Source organism: Leptonotus elevatus, chromosome 15, assembly GCF_054856555.1.
Source record: "Leptonotus elevatus isolate MCC_2025b chromosome 15, RoL_Lele_1.0, whole genome shotgun sequence".
In the NCBI taxonomy this organism is placed as follows: Eukaryota; Metazoa; Chordata; class Actinopteri; order Syngnathiformes; family Syngnathidae; genus Leptonotus; species Leptonotus elevatus.
The window spans coordinates 12,627,405-12,647,543 of NC_141253.1; the positions used below are offsets into that span (position 1 = coordinate 12,627,405).

General features: G+C 39.5%; 2 protein-coding genes across 6 annotated transcripts; both read left to right on the top strand.

Moving 5' to 3' along the window:
* The first annotated feature begins 286 nt into the window (after positions 1 to 286).
* osbp2a (oxysterol binding protein 2a) lies at positions 287 to 13,706 on the top strand. 4 transcript variants are annotated; one of them, XM_086096254.1, is made up of 14 exons: positions 288 to 940; positions 1,171 to 1,376; positions 6,378 to 6,631; positions 6,734 to 6,902; positions 8,093 to 8,204; positions 8,281 to 8,332; positions 8,420 to 8,557; positions 8,645 to 8,890; positions 9,649 to 9,769; positions 10,378 to 10,481; positions 10,604 to 10,699; positions 10,780 to 10,964; positions 11,050 to 11,270; positions 12,385 to 13,706. In XM_086096254.1, the coding sequence occupies exons 1-14, from the start codon at positions 780 to 782 to the stop codon at positions 12,525 to 12,527; spliced, it is 2,208 nt and encodes a 735-aa protein (XP_085952380.1). In that variant the 5' UTR covers positions 288 to 779; the 3' UTR covers positions 12,528 to 13,706. The 4 variants fall into 4 exon arrangements, with proteins under 4 accessions (XP_085952378.1, XP_085952379.1, XP_085952380.1 ...); XM_086096256.1 differs by having other exon boundaries at positions 8,096 to 8,204; XM_086096252.1 differs by having other exon boundaries at positions 287 to 940; positions 8,281 to 8,557.
* A 241-nt stretch (positions 13,707 to 13,947) lies between these two features.
* On the top strand, positions 13,948 to 19,872 carry slc35e4 (solute carrier family 35 member E4). 2 transcript variants are annotated; one of them, XM_086097655.1, is made up of 3 exons: positions 13,948 to 14,060; positions 15,942 to 16,552; positions 17,492 to 19,872. In XM_086097655.1, the coding sequence occupies exons 1-3, from the start codon at positions 14,008 to 14,010 to the stop codon at positions 17,992 to 17,994; spliced, it is 1,167 nt and encodes a 388-aa protein (XP_085953781.1). In that variant the 5' UTR covers positions 13,948 to 14,007; the 3' UTR covers positions 17,995 to 19,872. The 2 variants fall into 2 exon arrangements, with proteins under 2 accessions (XP_085953781.1, XP_085953782.1); XM_086097656.1 differs by lacking the exon at positions 13,948 to 14,060 and adding an exon at positions 14,609 to 14,882.
* The last annotated feature ends 267 nt before the right edge of the window (positions 19,873 to 20,139 follow it).

The following is a 20,139-nucleotide window of genomic DNA, read 5'->3' on the forward strand; positions in this document are numbered from 1 at the left end:
TCCGATTTGGTGACGGGATGAATTAAATATATGTCAATGCACTATTGTATTTAGATTCACTTAAAAAAATATTTCATGGTAAGTATTTTTGTATATTTAATGAAAACGCAAAATTTTAGCTGTTCTTAAATGTCCCAGACTATGTTAAATACTTGAGGATATTTCATGTTTGTATTAAAATTATTGTAGGAAAAAAAAAATTCTTTAGAAGAACAGAAACTGATCAAGTGGGATGTTAATGCACTGCCTATTGTCTGCCGTATTCTGACAACGCTGTCGCAAACAAACCCGCATCATGTATTATTATTTTATTATGATCATCTTAGACTGGAGAAGTAAAGTACTGTAAAAGTTTGATTTACTTTAAAGGGCGCAGTATAAATTAAACTTGAGTATATTTAACCTAATTTTACTGGGCGTATCAGTTGCCAATTTTTAATATTTTCCACTTGTTTTTGTCCTGCCATACACCTGCTACCACCTCTTATATGGCAACGTCGTGAGTTCATTATTACTGTACAACGTTAGTCGTCAAAGTGTAAATGGTAAGAGGAAAGGTACTTTGGGACATAAATGGAAGTTATTGTCGTATCGTAACTGGCCTTCGATAATCTCCCCCTCCCCGGGCGACATGCTTGGCACCAGAGCATCCTTTGACAGTTAGCTGTCCAGCTACAGGCTAGCCGCGGTTAGCATCTGGTTAGCTTCGTCGCACAGCTGGGCTCATCTGGACGAGGAAGCTAACGGTTCCTGGCGGCGTTTTCCTTTTCAAGGAGCCCATGGATGAGCTGGTGAGGAGTTTTCCCTCCCCGGCGCTTCCGGGGATCCAGCTGCCGCGTCTGGACACCCACAAGGGCTGGCTGTTTAAATGGACCAACTACTTGAAGGGATATCAGAGGCGATGGTTTGTCCTCAGCAACGGCCTGCTGTCCTATTACAGGTACCGTAAGGGTAACTGGCAGGGATGGTGTGAAGGTCACTATTTCACGGGGGCACGGGTGGGCAGACTTGGGTTTCCCAAAAACAAACAAACAAACACCTAATTTATTCTCTCTCAAAAATTGTTTTAAGTAAAAACAAAATAGCAAAGTTTGTAATTCCTTATTGTCTCTACATGCCCATTAAAAACGCATTCACTTTAACTCTTGTTGTCTTCTGCCCGCCCTACAGAACACAAGCAGAGATGGGACACACCTGCAGAGGCACCATTCCCCTGGCGGCAGCTCAAATTGAACTGGGCGACGCGTGCCACTTGCTGATAACCAACGGAGGCCGAAGCTACCACCTGAAGGCCACCTCTGAAGCGGAGTGTCAGCACTGGTTGTCCACCCTGCAGCAGGCCAAAGTCAACGCCAACGCTCTCATTCATCATTCTGGTAACATTTATGGCCTATGTTTTAGTGTGTGTTGACAGTGTTGTTTAATGTCTATGGATTAGACTGGAGTATTATCCCGCCACCATCTGCACCACCCAATGCAAAATAGCTTGACCCTATGCCAGCTCAATTTAAGTGAGAGGCAAAGTTGATGAGTGTATAAAAGCTCTAAATAGATTTCTTGAACAAACACATTTTACAGTTCACTGGTATCTTAATAACATCTCTGTGCCCTTTTTTGTCAAATTATTATTATTAATTTGAATGTTTTTGTTAATATATCTACCACAGCCATATAGTAACAAGCAAAACAATCAACTGCTCTTCCACTAGATGGCAGAAGCTACATAATTACAAACTCTACCAATTTTTGTGAATTGTTATTTTTGCCAAGTGGTGTGCGGTGAAATGTTTTCCGATTTGAAATATGTGCCTTGGGTAAACAAAGGTGGGGAAACACTGGGATTCACGTTTTTCTTACCATGAGAAAAAATAATCACCTTTATTTTATGGCCAAATTGCACATACCAGATGGAGCCGCACCATGTAGATTGAACTGAAGCAAAATTGTGTCCAAAACTTCTGTTTTACATTCTTGATAATGTATCTCATATTTTTAATAATGACATTACTGTATGTTTTTATAAGGTTCATTATTATAGAGTGCTATTTTTCTTTAAAAAAAAAAAACAATTACAAAAAGTGGTCACAGAATGTAATGAATGAAAGCACATATCTCAAGGACAGGTAAAGCATAGTAGTGGGCCTATGATGGAGCCTTGAGGAACTCCATTACAAATATTGAACCATTTAGATGTGAGCCCGTTAAATGGAATGGAACACATTGAGACCTTTCAGACAGGTCGTTATGGTAGTTCACAGGGTACCCTTTAACGCTAACCCAACTGCTTGGACTGATCAATAATTAGTGCAGTATAGCTCTGCTTTTTTTTTCTCCCCCTTCTCAAATCCGAAAGCCTAAAATATTGGGGTCATGTGTGTGCTGGAGCCTATCATAGCTGATTTTGACCAAGAGGCGCGGTACACCCTGGACTGGTCGCCAGCCAATTGCAACGGACCTATAGACAACCAACACTTCACATTCACACCTTTGGGCAATTTAGAGGCTTTGGGATTGTGGGCGGACGCCAAAGTACCTAACTATTATTAATTTAATTAACTCTTTTGACCGATGAGCAATTTCCTCGTGACTCAAGTGAAAAAATATATATATTTTTAATCCTTTCATACAATCTTATTTTAGTTTTAGATATGACCTTCCTCAGATTTCTGATTGATTTTAGCCACAGTGTGAATACAAACCCTGGCCTGCAGACATTTTGTGTGTTAACTGGACACAAGAGGGTAGTGTTGTTAAAGAAGAACCAGCCAAGGGCGTTCTAAAGTGATGTGGAGCAAGACAAGGCTATATGTTATCGTATATGTTATCGTGTCGTCCTTAACGCCACCTACACTATCATTCATTTCCTGATAGGATTATTTGACCCTGACGTGTAACTCGGTGTCATCAAATCAATTGAATACGCGCGTGCTACTGTCGTATGAGTGCCACGATGACGTACACAGTCGCCCCCTCCCTTGTGTGCTCCACTATGACGACAGCGAGAATGAATGAGTGACCTTGCTTTAGGCTCCACCTCCCCTTCTGGAAGCAGAAGAGGTAAAAAAAAATAATAATAATAAATGAGTGAGAGCGAGAAGGAAGATTTTCATTCAAAAATATTGTTCGGCACACAAGCTGGCAATAGGGCGTGATGAGTGCAGACCTTCCAATGAAAGTCACCTTGTAAGTAACCAGTTAATTGCTTACTGCTCAGAAAAGATTAAGGCTTTAAAATAGAAGCTGTGTGTGTGTTTCCATGCATGTGGAATTTCTGCTTTTTGTATGCACTCATGGACATTTGTAGGCAGTAGTTGGCAAACACAAGTCATTTATTTAAAGCTGTAACAATGAAATCACTCATTGTTCATTATTTTATGGGGGAAATTTTCAATGTGAATATTTTACGGGGTTATTAGATGCAACTATATAGAGAAAGTGTCTCTTTTGTACTACTTACACCGACATAAGGTACATCAATGCTCCCACTTACTCTGGCCATGTTAGCATTTTAGCATTAATCAGGTTATTTTGTTGTCTTTGAATGGCAAAGCACTTTAATAGTGAATAGAATAGATGAGAATAGGACTATTTGTCTCTGAATAGGGAATTTTAGTGCGTAAAGTGGCTCAGTGGACAATGGCAGAAGAAGAAGAATACAAAACCAACAAAAATATGTATTACAATACAGTATTTATTATACACGGAAAACAAGAGTAAGCATGACCACTTTACACGAATACATTAATTGTGAGTGGATCTAATTTAAGGCAGTTTGTATGGTACGCTCGACCCTTGCAAGATCACGCTGCACTTTTTACAGTCCACCTTTATCACAGAGTATTACAGTATATACGTATGGAATTGTATATTGCGGATTTTTCGCTATATTGTGGGATTTTACTAGTAGTTATATTTCCACAGTCTGTTACTGCAGAGCAATAAGCAAGGAGGAAGAGAACATAAAGTGCCTAATGCAAAGCATAAGTCTTTGATTCTAAATATACTTGATATGATTTTATATTAATTCCCATATTTTTCTCAAGTAAATAAAAGCGTTGAAGAAAAAAGTCGAAGCAGAAGTAGAAAATTTTGATTAGTTACAGAATTTTTAAATTTAAATTATTGTTTGAAAGCACTAAAAAATATATAGCTAACAAAATAAATATATGGTTGCTGCTTTGCAGATTTCATCGTGTGGGCGGGAGTATTTGGATTACTGTGCATGGGGAAAAAAAGGATGTCAAACTTTTTTTTAATTTTTCTTTTAATTTTGAAATTTTATATGAAAATTATTTTCCAAATAGCCTAAATCTAAATTACTCTGAAAAGGTGCTTGCATATCTTAATGAATAGTTAGTTATATAGCATTGCTGTTCACTTAGAAGGATGTACAAGTGTTAATTTCAGTAGTTAAATACATTCAAAAAGTCAAATTCATCCCTGCACATAGAGAAGAAATACATTCCATAATTTTATTTTTTATGATTTTGATGATGGAGCTAACAAAAACCCCAAATCACCATCTGAAGAAATTACAATATTACTTTAGAAAAACATTAAAAAAAAATAATATTCAGAAATTAGGTAATCATTTTATTTAGTGACTGCTATGTATGTAGATTAGTTTAACTTGTTGAGTTGAACCACTGATAAATTATAAATTAACCTACTCATTTTTATACTAGTAATTCTTTGAGATGTACTTGTGTGTACAAATATTTTTTTTCCCCGTAACCCATTCAAAATAACTTTTATAGTGTGTTTGGCAGAAATATATGCATGTATTTCAAAATGGAACGATTTCATTAGAGAGTGAAGATATGCTAGCTGCGTTGTCTGTGGTTATGCTACAGTAAACTTTCAGCTTGTTAGGAACTTTGATTCCGTCCTCCCACACGTGTCCATGGTGATGTTCCATCTATCAACTGTGGGCGTGCTTGCACTCGTGAGTCACCAATGACATCCAGAAGCTTCTACAACTCTCCAAAGTACTTATATCTCCAAAGCTACTCTACCATATAAATCACAAGCAATATAAGTTGTTTTTTTCCCCCTGTTCTATATGGGTCAGAAACCGCTCCCATTTTTTGCCCTTATTTCAGTCCATCGTAAAATGCCCTTCTTTTAAAATCCCTGTGACTGATGGAGAATGTCTGAGAAAGAAAGGGTGTCGACCAATTGGACTGCGTCATCTCCCCCAACTTCTAAAAATAGCCCAGCCTCCTGACTGCACAGGCTTATGTTTCCAGGGCAACCGTATTCATTCACAGCTTCCCCCTGATGTGAAAGGATGGAGCGTCTGGGATGGGCTCATCCGTCCACACGCCTCTACCTTGTCCCATTAGTCTCATCTCAAGCAAAATGAGATGGAATGGAGGCTTCATTCAAATTCATCCATCCATCCATCCATTTTCTGTACCGCTTGTCCTCACAAGGGTCGCGGGGGTTGCTGGAGCCTATCCCAGCTGGCTTCGGGCAGTAGGCGGGGTACACCCTGAACTGGTTGCCAGCCAATCGCAGGGCACACAGAGACGAACAACCATACTCACAATCACACCTATGGACAATTTGGAGTGTCCAATTCACCTGCCATGCATGTTTTTGGAATGTGGGAGGAAACCGAAGTACCCGGAGAAAACCCACGCAAGCACGGGGAGAACATGCAAACTCCACCCAGGAAGGCCGAAGCCCGGACTTGATCTCACAACCTTTGCACTGGGAGGCGGACGAGCTAACCAGTCAGCCATCGTGCCGCCCATTCAAATTCAATAAAACCTTTATTAACTTTTTCGTGAAACATTTTACAGCCATTAACTCATTCACTGCCATTGATGGCTATAGACGTATAAAATTAATTTGAACTATTTCTATTAGTTTAACATTTTTTCCACTTTTGTTAACAAAAGTATGAAAACCTAGGGAATAAATTATTGTACATTTAGAACATAAATAAAATGTGTGATTAATCGTGAGTTAACTAGTGAAGTCATGCGATTAATTACAATTTTTTTTAATCCCCCCCCAAATATATATATATTTTTAAGTAATTTTAATAATTTAAAAATAATAATATTTTCTTTTATTTAAAAAAGACAATTTTCAAAAAAATTAGGGGCATCAGCCGATTAAATTTTTTAATCATTATTAATCGCATGACTTCACTAGTTGTCTCACAAAAATTTGATATCTGTTCTAAATGTACAATAATTTTTCCCCCTAGGTTTTCATACTCTTGTTAACAAAAGTGGGGAAAAATGTTAAACTAATAGAAATAGGTCAAATGAATATTTGATGTATATAGCCGCCAATGGCACTGAATGAGTTAACCTAACTAGACAATGGAATCCATGTGTTGCTTTTTCGTTGTCTCTGAGCAGATGACTCGGGAGACGAAGAAAGTCCCGGCCCGCATGACGCCCGGGTCTTAAGCCAAGGCGCGCTGAAGACGTTGGCCAGCAAGCTGGATGATCTGAGCACCTGTAACGAGTTGATCGGAAAGCATGGCGCCGCGCTTCAGCGTTCCCTCAGCGAATTTGAGGATCTGCGCGGGTGCGCCGACGGCACGGATAAACTGAAGACGGTTAACGAGCGAGCCGCCCTCTTCCGCATCACCTCCAATGCTATGATCAATGTGAGTGTGAGCTTGCAGCCCTCCTCATTAGGTTCAATGATCTCCGAGCTGGAGGGGGGGGGGGTTACATTGTCTGACTTGTGTGTTGTGTTCTCCCCTCAGGCTTGTCGTGACTTCCTGGATGTAGCGCAGTCTCAAAACCGGAGGTGGCAGAAAACCCTGCAGCATGAGCAAGAGCAGCGTCACTATTTGGAGACCACCATTGAGCAGCTAGCCAAACAGCACAACAGCCTGGAGACGGCCTGGAGGGAGAAGCCCACCTCGTACACAGGTGAGACACCACCACCGTCTACTCTTAATGGAATACAGGAAGTGGAAGGCACTGGTCGTGTGATGATTGTTTTTGGAACTTTCTTACATCTGCACAAACAAATGAAAATCTAACTCAGTCCAATATATTCAAAGAAAATGAACCTGTGGCGCCAGTGACACGCCCCTACCAAACTTAATATAATTATATAAAACATAAGCCTAGACTAAAGATAAATTTCTCCATCAAGTATCGTCCAATTGTGTGCTTAGTGACTTTGTCCGGTGTGGGTCATCTAACCAGAGTGAGCAAAACTGATTGGAGGAGAGGCAGAAAAATGACTAGTCTCACCTCTGACCCTAAAATTTGTTTCCTGTAAGCCAGTGCTTCTTTTCTAAAATTGTTCTAAGCACACACATGAATAACATTGTATCCTAATTAACATGAAAGAAACTACTCCCTGCACATATGCAATGAGAGCGCCACTGCCACCTACTGTAGTGGATGTACAATTACACGTTATTCTATTATGGCAACAACAACAAAATACCTGGCATTTTTTTCCACCCCATTTTAGTTCTCCAATGTGTCACTGTCAAAGTTTACACATAATATAATAATAATTTTTCATATGTTTCTCTATAAATTCCTTATAGATGCTATTGATATGCAGTATTTGTAGCACTACAATTAGAGGCGTTAAATCATATTAATCACATCTTAGAATTTTGATTAATCACTTCATTAAAACTGATTTTTATCAACATTTTTTGCCCACCAAATTTGAAGAGCACCTGTTATGTGTTAATTATTTCGACATTAAATGTTATGAGGAAGTCTTCAACATTTTTTGATCCACTGTACACTCTCATCTTCCTCTTTTTCTAATTAGTTAATTACTTGCATAATTTTAAATGGAGAAAAAAAAGACCCCAATAGTTACAAATATTCTGAATGTCATATGTAAACAATTATTAAATGCTTTACATTAATGCATATATAGTTATGTTTATTGCTCAAACACAACCTATGCTACCTTTTTCCACTGTCAAGCTAAAGAATAATCAGCGGTCAAAATTAACAATGTGGTTAATTTGCGTTGATTAATGCGACAAATTTTTTTGATTAATCAATGAGTTAACGTTTTAACTTTGACAGCACCAATTACAATATGAGAGAAATAGCTTGTGCTGATGTCCCGTATTTCTCAGCAGGTGTTGTGTTATCTCGCGAGGTGGACGAGAGCGACGAGAATGATGAATTCTTCGACGCCATGGAGGACGCGCCTTCATTCATAACAGTGAATGCGGAAACAAAGCACAGGTGAGATTTTGCATCTTTTCTAAATTCATCGGTTTACCTTTCAATCTTTCTTCACCAAGACCATTTTTTCTTTTAGGCGCTCAGGGAGTAGTCAGAGTATGATGAGTGACTGGACCCTTAATGAGAATGTAGGTCTCTTTACATGCTTCCTTTTTCTCTACGACACAGCAGTGAAGACGGCTAAAGGTCAGCCTCTTGTTACAATTTTCTTTCAGGGCACCTCGGACTCGAACCACATGCAGCTACGCAGAGCAAGACGCAGTCGTATTCCAGACAAACCCAATTACTCCCTCAACCTGTGGAGCATCATGAAGAACTGTATTGGGAAAGACCTATCAAAGATTCCCATGCCTGTAAATGCATCACATACAATTCATAAGCTTAAATGTAATTTGATTCAACTCGATTATATTCCTTGTTGTCTTCCTGATCGATGGCAGGTCAATTTCAACGAGCCGCTGTCGATGCTGCAGCGTCTGACCGAGGACGTTGAGTACAGCGAGCTCCTGGACCGGGCGGCTCGCTGCGACTCGTCCCTGGAGCAGATGTGCTTGGTGGCCGCCTTCTCCGTCTCCTCCTACTCCACCACCATCCATCGCACATCCAAACCCTTCAACCCTCTGCTGGGGGAGACCTATGAGCTGGACCGCCTGCAGGAATACGGCTACCGCTCCATCTGTGAGCAGGTGGGTCAAAGTTCCAAAAAATGACTTAGCCAAATCTATTCTTATACAGGTTAATTTATCATTTATTGATTTTTGAAAATTCAAGAAGGGATTGTTTTATTATTATTATTATTATTATTATTATTATTATTATTATTATATTTATATATAAGATTGAGATCTGGTTGTGTTTGTAGTATCTCCTAGCGCATTTTTTTTATTAAATTCCACCCATCCATTTTTCTATCCATCCATTTTTTCTATCCATTCATTATCCATCTATCCATTTTTTTATCCATTCATTATCCATCCATCATCCATCCATTTTTTCTATCCATTCATCATCCATCCATTTTTTCTATCCATTCATCATCCATCCATCCTTTTTTCTATCCATTCATTATCCATCCATCCTTTTTTCTATCCATTCATTATCCATCCTTTTTTCTATCCATTCATTATCCATCCATTCATTAATTATCCATTCCTCATCCATCCATTCATTATCCATCCATTTTTTATATCCATTCCTCATCCATCCATTTTTTCTATCCATTCCTCATCCATCCACTTTTTCTATCCATTCCTCATCCATCCACTTTTTCTATCTATTCATTATCCATCCATTTTTCTATCTATTCATTATCCATCCATCCATCATCCATCCATTCATCATCCATCCATTCATCCATTTTTCTATCCATTCATCATCCTTCCACCTATCAATATTTTAATATTTTAATTTTGCTCTTCAATCACCCTGTATGGTGTCCTCCCAGGTGAGTCATCACCCACCAGCTGCGGCCCACCACGTCACCTCACAGCGAGGATGGGCCCTATGGCAACACATCACTATTGACAGCAAGTTCCGTGGGAAGTACATCTCTGTCATGCCACTAGGTAAGAAGCATAAGTGGCGTGTCTTTTAATATCTTCCAACACATGGTCGGATATGATCCACGAACGCAAGTTGACAGGAACAGCATTTCCGTTTAAAAGGAGTACAGGAAAGGAATTAGAAAAACTAAATCATAAAATATGTTTAAAAGGCATTTCCGTTGATTTAGTATTTGATTGTTTATAATTTAATAATTTGTATTAAACAATTTTATTTGATAAGATTATTCATAATATAATAATTTTAATTTAACAGTTTTAATTGATAATTTGATCAAAATTGTAATTGTGTGTAACTGCGACAAAGCAGTATTCAGTACTGTGCATATCTAATAATAATAATACATATAAATAAAACAATAATAATGATAATATAATAATAATATGAACTTCCCAGACTGTTAAAATTGTTTTCAGTTGGTCACTATCATGATTATTAATATATATATATATATATATTTTTTTATCGGTCAATAAATGCACATTTTAAGGGGGGGGGGGGTTCTCAGATTGGTGGTTTAAGTGTTTGATGCCGCACTATTTTCTAATTTTAAAAAAACACTGCTGCATTTGCTTATGGTCACATCTCCGCGTCCTTCCTTCCTAAATAGGAAAAATTCACCTAAAGTTCCACTCGAGCGGGACCCACTACGTATGGAGCAAAGTGACCTCAACGGTCCACAATATTATTGTGGGGAAACTCTGGATTGATCAGGTTGGCTTTCGCTCATTTTTTGCATATTCAGAGAATTATTAAGACTAAATGTATCCTTTGAATAATTGAAATGTGAAAAACTCACACAAAACACAAATCTCCCACGTTCTTGTATCTGACAGTCCGGAGACATCGACATCGTAAACACCACCACCAAGGATACCTGCCATCTCAAGTTCTCGCCCTACAGCTACTTCTCCAGAGACGTCCCACGCAAAGTACGACAGCACCGCCGTGGTGCTCTAGTAAGACACACAAACGTATGCAGATCTGTAACTGCGAGTGATTTCTTTTCCAGGTGACGGGTATGGTGGAAAACAGAGATGGCACGGCGCATTACATCCTATCGGGCACGTGGGATGAAAAGATGGAAAGTGCCAAAATAGTGGATAGCAGTCAAGGATGCGGAGGCTCGGAAGGCAAACAAAAGACAGTTTATCAAACTCTTCAGCCGAAACTTCTATGGAAGAAATACCCTCTCCCGTACGCTCTTTCAAATTCATTACCACCTTCTCCACAATGACTGAATGTGCCATTTCTTACTTTATCCTCACTTTGGCTCCCTTAGGGACAATGCAGAGAACATGCATTATTTCTCCGCCTTGGCTTTGACTCTGAATGAGCCAGAGGAGGGGGTAGCGCCCACCGACAGCCGCATGCGACCGGACCAGCGACTGATGGAGACGGGCCTGTGGGAGGAAGCAAACACCCAGAAGCAGCGTCTGGAGGAGTGTCAGAGGCTAGAGAGGAAGCGGAGGGAGGTCCAAACCCTGCAGGTTGTGGAAGAAGGTGAGTCCATTGATATATTGTATTATACAGTAGATTGTACTCAAATTAAATTGTACATTTAGCTCATGCAAAATGGACTTTTTGGGATATGCCGCATTATTCAGTGATTCTCCATTTTCCAGCTAGAACAGCTTGACTTTTTAGGGAAGACTTTCTCTCAGATCAATTTTGTCCGCATCTCCCCCTGCCTCAATTAAGTCAATTCAGACGCTCTAATAGAAAGGCAAAATCAGCCATCTAAATTCATCTCATTTGGTAAATCATATCGCGCATGCTAAATTAATCTATTTGCATATACATACTCTTTTGTGAAAGCACAAAATGAACTGTGGCAATTTTCCGAATGTTACTGCTGCTCACTGAGTCACTTCAAGTAGTTGTGAAACTCTTCTTAGTTTGTCTGCATACATGTATTATACTGCCCCCTGGTGGCCATGATGCACAAACCGAAAGAATCCTCAGTGAATTAATGATGTCACACAAAATAATTATTATGTTATGAGTGATATATTCCTTATTAAAAACAAAATTGCAACAATTAAAATCTGACATTATTTTTTATTTGAATAATAAATTGTCCATATTTTACCTACATGTGCTAATGACTTGGGCAATCTGTTTGTTTTGAAAATCAAAAGTTTGCTCTAGGTAGAACCACATTGTTTTGTTTTGTCTAAATAGTGTGGTTGGACACTTACCAATCTGGGTTTTAGGCCTTATAATGCAGTAAAATATCAGTTAGATCAGGGGTCATCGACCTTTTGAAACCTGAGAGCTACTTCTTGGCACCGATTAATGGGCTGCCCGTTTTATACATACTGCTGAAATAACATATTTACTCAAATTACCTTTATTAATATTAATAAAATAATGTTATTCATTTACGTATGTGAAGACACTTATGTTAATGATTTATCACAATAATTTAAAAACATAAATATAAATATACAGCACTTAATTTTCATAAACTTGCCACTGTTCGCAATTTCAAATAATCCAAGAAAATCTCAATGTCCCGTCACTGGTCAGCTATTTATTGTATTTTTTTTAAACCAGCTCACAGGCTACTCATGTGGTCTCGTATAACACATGAAGAGTGTGCCTGTGTGTGCAGGGCAAGAAGTTGAAGTGTACCAGCCCCTGTGGTTCAAGAAGAAAACAGATGAAACCACAAAAGAAATCAGCTACATCTACAGGGGAGGCTACTGGGAGGCCAAAGAGAGGCAGGACTGGAGCATGTGCCCAGAAATCTTCTAGAACAAATGGAACCAGGGGCTGTGACTCAGACGTCATGGATTCCTGTCCACGGCCAGATTTAAGCCAAAACATACTTTTAGTTCTCGAAACTGGAACGACACGCTTTTTGATGCTTGCTTCTTCTGAAAAGCGACACCAGGCCTTGAAGGACCACAAAACTCTGCGTCACTTACGTTCTTGCATTCTGGAGTTACCTGAATGAGAGAAAGCTGCTTTACAAGTAAATGCTTTCGAAACAATAATAGCTATGTTAGTAGTAGAATACATTTCCTCTTTTTTTTTTCATTTTAAAAGTGAGGTCTTCAATGTTCCTGGAGAACAGTCATTCTCCATCACAGGAGATGTATACAATCTGACTTGTAAATATACTGTATTTACATTTAGTGGAAGACTCAAAATTGTATTGACTGTGTGAAGGAATTATTGCTTTAATTAAATTTTCACTTAAGTACAAATGGATTGATTATAGTTTGACAGCAACAAACTTGTGGGCCTTGTTGGACCTGTTACAAATCATAGTTGTTTCTATCTTGTAATTACTGTTAGGAGATATCTGCAATAAGTAAACTGCACTGTTACTTGAGGAAAAAAAAAGAAGTTTTTATGCTGCACAAAAATTATCGACTTCATTCTGAATGATAATTTATATATAAAAAAAAATCTTAAGAAGAAAAAATAGGCTAAAAAGGCAGCACAAGTACAAAAGGTTTTGAGCACAGCTCCACTTTAGTATGGACAGTAAAAATAATAATAATAGTAATCTGTTTATTGTACAAATATAGTCGCTGGTTGACTTTTGCCTGTCTATAGTAGAAGTAGAATCACGTCATTCAAAATCGCCACATTTACTTGATTATCCCGAATATAAAAAAATATCAAGAGATGTTGGGTTATTCTCTTTGACTCTTTAGGCTATTTGTTGTTCCGATAAAGCACAACAGTGAACTTTACCTGCAAGTTACCCAAATACCAAATTTTTGACACAATATATGTACAGTACTGTAGCTATGCATGGTTTTCGGGGCGCTTGACTTGAGCGCCTGCTTAAAAAGTGGTGTGAAGCTCTTTCACCTAACTGTGAGTGGACTCTTACTGGAACATGTGAACTCACCATTTGTGCCCGACGACCTTGAAAATGTTACCTTTTTTTTCTAGCTCAAATAAAAACACGAAGCTGTTGCTGTGGTGGTGTCAATGTAAAGTTATCTACTGTTTTGGTACGGAAGCTGTGCACCTGTGTAGGGTAGTGCAAAAGGGTGGGGCATCCACCCGGTATATAAATATATCAGAATAAGAATAAGCAGTTTGGAAAATGAGTATGCATATAGCCTAGGTTCTTTGAAGACTCCATCACTCTTTTCACATGACATCACATACAAACCGTTTCATCTCCTTTGACCAACGCAGAGAAATTAAGAAAACAGGGTGGTGATGTTTGCCTTCTTCTCTACCACAGTAGTTTGTGTTGTCAGTTGAGAAGATGGCACGTAAGAGAGATTTTCTGGAAGTTAGAAATAATTTGAATTTCAACAGGTAAATTGATTTTTTTTTTAAATGGTGGAAATTCATAACATGATCATTGTGGGACTGGCGTACTGACAATTTAGTGCTTTTTGCATAGCATAATGTAGAGCTGATTTGAGCTATTAGGCTAGCTATTATTGTTTTCATTACTCGAAGACAAATGCCTATATCAAACTCGATGATGGATGTTTGGTTCCTAATCTGTCCTTTATTAAGTGGTTATTTCTATGACATGCAGTCTTGCGATTTCTCTGAAAAACTATTTGACTTCTGAGGAAAATTTGGGGCTGTGACTCAGACATCATGGATTCCTGTCTACGGCCAGATTTAAGCCAAAGGTTATTCTTGGTTTGTCTTAATTTTGGCACTTAAAAACACAACAAAATGCGTAATCTGTTGATAGTTGATAATCATTTAATTTTCCAAATTTTTGCTGCATACTGATGTGGAAGACTCCTTGACTGGGTTAGCTTTTGACCTGCACCCCTGGCTGTAAATTTGGCGCGCTGCCCCTTTAAGAAAACAAAAACACACACGCAATGCAGTTGACGTTTTTTTTTTTAGTCCGCCCGGATGCAGTCAGTGAGGTTCAGATGTTGTCCAACCGTCTCTTGACTGAATGCGCTGGCTAGTGGAAGAACAAAATAACGAGCAGCGAAATTTGTATGTTTGGGGGGAGACGCGCTGGAACGAGAGAGTGTGGCAGACGACGTCACGAACCCGGAAGTATAAGGCTAACCTGTTTTTTGATAGGCTGTTAGCTAGCCACGAGCTAACGTTAGCATGACAACACGAACGTGGGGAGTCCAGCACCTTGAAAAGGTCAAATAGGTAAGCGTTCAGAGTTTTATAGTCAACAAACTACTGTTGTATTGTATGTACATATTTAGCGTTTAACACGCGGTGTATCAAACCACGTCTATTTGAAGCGGCGCGAATAATCGTTAGATTAAAGCTGTTAAACGTTAAAAACAATCGAATATTTACTAATCTGCTGTTGTTAAAATATGATTCTGGGAGACCTCTGAGAGCTTTGTAGGCAATAAACATGAGCTGCTATTCAACTATGGAGTTTCTATAGACGGTCATTCGGTGTCATTCCTCCCATTACGTCATTCGCGTTCTTTTCCGTTCTGGTGTGTCAGGGGCAGAGTTTGGTCAGGTCGTGAAACAATTTAGGAACCTTAGCGCTACATTTCCAGACTTTTCTGGTTCTTGTGTGTTTTTCTGGGATGTAAGCATACAGTCTTACCAGACATGTTGTTACGTAATTGGACACGTCATCAAAGTCATCAAAATAAAAGCACGTGGGCAGGGCAAAAGAGAAGATTCCAGTACAGTACTGCATTCTCAGTTTTCTCAAAATTTTATTTTAAAAAGATGCGGGGTCTCAAAGAGATATATCTACCTTACTTTTTTTTTTTAACACGGATCATGAATTATAATTTAGAAGAGACTGAACCTTTTTTGTTTAGTTTTGAGTCTTATAATGGCACTCAAGCGTCCTCCATCTTCTTTGGCTTCTGGAAGTGAAACTTAAGCCAGATGAAGATCCTGACCATTCAGGACAAAATAAAGCCCAATGCTTTTCAAAGGACAGAATGGGCTCTTTGCACAAATCTACTACTTCCTGAACTCAGCACCACTCTTTTCATTTTCTGTCAAATCCAAAGTGATGCAACACTTCCATCTACTGGCATTTGTTTGTCATTGTAGTGATGTAGAAGCTTGAACTGGTTGTGCCTCTTCCGCGCCAGCCACACTCGTTGGTGGCAGTAAATAATTGGATTTCAGTTGGCAAATATAAATGTCCACAGCAGCAAATAAGTTAAAAGTCAAATTTCCGTAATCCGTCCCCTTTAATGTATTGTAACAACGCTTCCTCAACAGCGAGCACGATGATCCCATCATGACCCACACCGATGGCTTCTCCAAGAACGAGGCGAGCGCGCAACTGGAAGGCAGGAGGAGACCCCCCACCGAGACGCTCCACCTGCTCTCTGCGGTCATTGTCTGGCTAGTGACCGGCACCACAATTTCCAGCCTCAACAAATGGATCTTTGCCGTGTACAACTTCAGGTACCCCCTGCTGCTGTCGGCTCTGCACATGCTAACGGCCATCGTGGTGGACTACGGTTTGATCAAACTGCGAGTGATCAACCACCAGGGGGCCGCGGAGCAGGACTTGACCCCCGGGGCTAAATGTAAAGTCTTCCTGCTGAGTCTTACGTTTTGCGCCAGCATCGCCTTCGGGAACATGGGTCTCAACTATGTACAGCTGTCCTTCGCGCAAATGATCTATACCACCACGCCGCTCTTCACTCTGGCCATCTCCACTCTGATCCTGGGCAAGCAGCATCACATCCTCAAGTACACGGCCATGATGCCCATCTGCCTGGGGGCCTCCTTCAGCATCATGGGGGAGGTCGAGTACGACCAGACCGGCTGCCTGTTTGTCATCGCAGCCACCATGTTCAGGGGCGTCAAATCCATTCAACAGAGTAAGATCTTTTTTTTAATTTTATTTAATTTTTTGGGAATAAATGTTATCTGTCTCCTGCCATTCCATTCAAGAAAGCTACTGGATTTAGCCAGGGATGTACAAAGTATGGCTCATTTCATTCTTCAATCTGGCCCACTAAGCACTTACAGATCAAGAGTGGGGTAATATTGGTTGCATTCATTTAGATGGTTTATCATCAGCTTGGTAAAATAACATTTATCTTTAAAACATTTTTTAATTGTGTCACATAATGGGTTAATTAGCCAATTATATATATATTTTTTATTTATTTATTTATTTATTTATTTATTTATTTATTTTCTTAAAGCTAGAATTTTTTTATTAAATTTTTATTTATAAAGCTTGACTTTTTTTAGGGACTCAAATTTTTTGTTTAAAAATTGCATTTAGAATTTGAGGCATCTTAAGGGAGCTAACTTTGAGAAGGAAGTGAAGAAACAATTTAAGAAAGCATTAGTCTTTTGCTATCCCTTTTGCAATATAAGTTATGCGTTTCCTCTGTTTGTAACTTTCCTACCAAAAAAAGTAACTGCAGAACAAATTGTGTCCACAACTGGTATTGGCAACTGTGGTGCAGCTTTCGGGCTGTATCGCTGTCACAAAAAAGTTCCAGCAGGGAAGTGGTGGGACTGCGACACATTCCTCTGTGGAATTAATGTCATGTGGACTGATATAGCTCCTTCGCTAAATGTACCCAATGTTCACATTGATCTCATGTTCTTTTGAAACATTTGCCACAGGCTCAACTTATTTAGGTTTCATGTTCTTGAACAGGAGCGTAGTTTGTGAGTAGATTAGTTCCTGTAACATGGTTTGGTATGTGCCGCAGGCAGCTGCAAAAAAAAAATGCAAGGCAGCATAATGACATGATTGTCAGAGTTTTCTGTTGACAAGCGAACTATGGTTCCCCCCTCAGGCATCCTCCTCCAGGAGGAGAAGATCAACTCGGTGTTCCTGCTCTACCTGATGTCCATCCCCAGCTTCTGCATCCTGGCCGTGGCGGCCCTGGCGCTGGAGAACTGGGCCCTGCTGGAGTCGCCCCTGCACTACGACCGGCGCCTGTGGGTCTTCATCCTGCTCAGCTGCCTGGGCTCGGTCCTGTACAACCTGGCCAGCAGCTGCGTCATCACGCTCACGTCGGCCGTCACCCTCCACATCCTGGGCAACCTGAGCGTGGTGGGCAACCTCCTGCTGTCCCAGCTGCTCTTCGGCAGCGAGCTGTCCTCGCTGAGCTGCGCCGGCATCGCGCTCACGCTCTCCGGCATGCTCATCTATCAGAACTCGGAGCTCATCGTCGACTACATGGACACGCGCAGGGCCAAAATGGAGGCTTCGCAAAGGGAGATCAAAATGGATGCCGCTGAAATGAGATGTCACCGGCAAAGAACAGAGCAGGATAAAGAGGAAAAGAGCCAGTGAAGTTTTGTTGAAGAAGTGGAGAGCGGCTGACCTGTATAAGGTGATCCTCACTGATGATGATGATGATGATGATGACGTGCCGGAGTACAGGAATCAACCACTATTTCAAGCAATCACATTTTTGGGGGGTAACTGACATTTTATTTTTTATTTTTTAATAATCAGAATAGGTGGGGGATTATTGTGCCAATTCTACTGACCGGAAGTGGTGACCTTTGTTTTATTTATTTTATTTTATCCTGAACAGTTACCACTCCTCCGTTTGAATGCAACTCCGACCCACAGGTGGTTGTTTAGACTGCCTGACTGACTCCACTGTGAAGCAAACGTTGATATTTGAAGCCGGACGCTTCAGCACTGTGTACGATGGACTGTTACACAACGCCGTGGTTCTTGATCTTAAATGGGTGACTAGAATTTTGGCAGCTTTCTCCCAGTACATTTATTAAGACAGTTTGTGGCGAATGATGCACAACTTCCCTTCCCACACAACAAGCATGTGTTTAATATAGCATACTTAGGCCAAGGCACATTTTATATTTAGAAAAATCTCAAGGCACACCACTTAACAAAAATATGTTATAAAGCATTTTTATTAAAATGCTGACATTAATAGATGAACAAAGATGTATTGTTTCTAGATAGGAATGATAATTTTCAGACCATTTGAGTGAAACTGGATTATTTTCTGTGGCCCTAACGAGTGTCAATCAAAAAGAAGACGGAGCTGACCTCAAAGCTTCCATTTTGAACCCTAGCTACACAGAGGACATTGGTTTATATTTGGACACATCGTCCAAACTGGACTTCTGATAGGCAATGACAATGCCTCTTTAAATATAGTTTATGAATATTTTCCTTCAATGTTTAATTTTGCCTCCATCCTCTTATTTGAAAAAAAAAAAAAGTATTTATTTTTGAATGTTCATAGCACTCACTGGCTTTGAAATGTTGTCTTGCACAAGTGTTGGCGTTGCTGTTATTGTCGCACGGATTGCTGAATGCAGCTTCTCCTGAAGGCAAATGTCCCAGGATGTTGGTGGAGATTCCTTCCTCACATGTAAGTGTGTGTGTATGAGCAAAATGTTTACTTTTGTTTGCGTTTATTATATTGCAGTGCGGTGTCAAACTGGTTACACGCCAGAGGATCGCCAAAGCCAATCTTGTCATAGTTTATTTCATTTAACTCTTAATACTAATTGACAAAATGACCGTCTGAATAGTTGTGTATCCTGCAACTAATTTTTTTTTAAATTTTGTTTGGTAGTTTAATTAAAAAAGTGAAACTCCTCAAAAGTTCTGAGTGCAATAAAGGACTGCCCCTATATGTCAAAATTGGAACTAAACCTTGATTCAGATCAGAATCCATTTGAATTGTACGCATTTTCAGTAAATTCACTTTTGTACCATATTATAATTTAAGAGGCACATGTACCGGTATGTTTAGGATGCCTCATCCATACGTAAACTGTTTAAATACATTGTAGTTATCTAGATGGTTTGAGCTAAAAAATATATAATTTAAAGAAAAAAGGTTTTAGGCTTATCAATCTACTTGTTCAAGACTATTGAATACCTCAAGCAGCTTTTGTTACACGCCACTGAGAAGATGAAAGTAGAACTGCTTCAGTGACATGTTACAAGCACGCATGTTCATCTTTGGGTTACTCTAATAGTGCATGCACTCTTGAGGTTCCAAGCTGCTGGTTGGATGTACTTGTTGTTTTATTATTATTTACATAATGTGTTTTTTATTGTCCCAAGTGGCGGGGCAACCGGTTTCAATATGTATCGGGCCTTATTGAGAGATGTTCTTTAGAAGAGAGGTTTGCCATTTTGTTTGTTTCTTCATTAGAAATAAAGGAACTGGTTCAAACACCTCAGTTTCAATTTGTTTATTTTGTCCAATTGTGTAGGTATTTTTTACCAGATAATTGGTTTTTAGCTATATGTATGCGGTGACATTAAACATACTAAAACCACAAGGGACCAGTAACACTTGGAATGTCCTAAAAGTGGAACACTAACCCTGTAAATAATGCCGCAACAAAACTGGACATAGATGTAGTGGTTTTTTTCTTTCCTGATGTTACCACCAAAGTTTGGATGATAGCAATAAGTGTCATAACGATAAAGTCAAACATT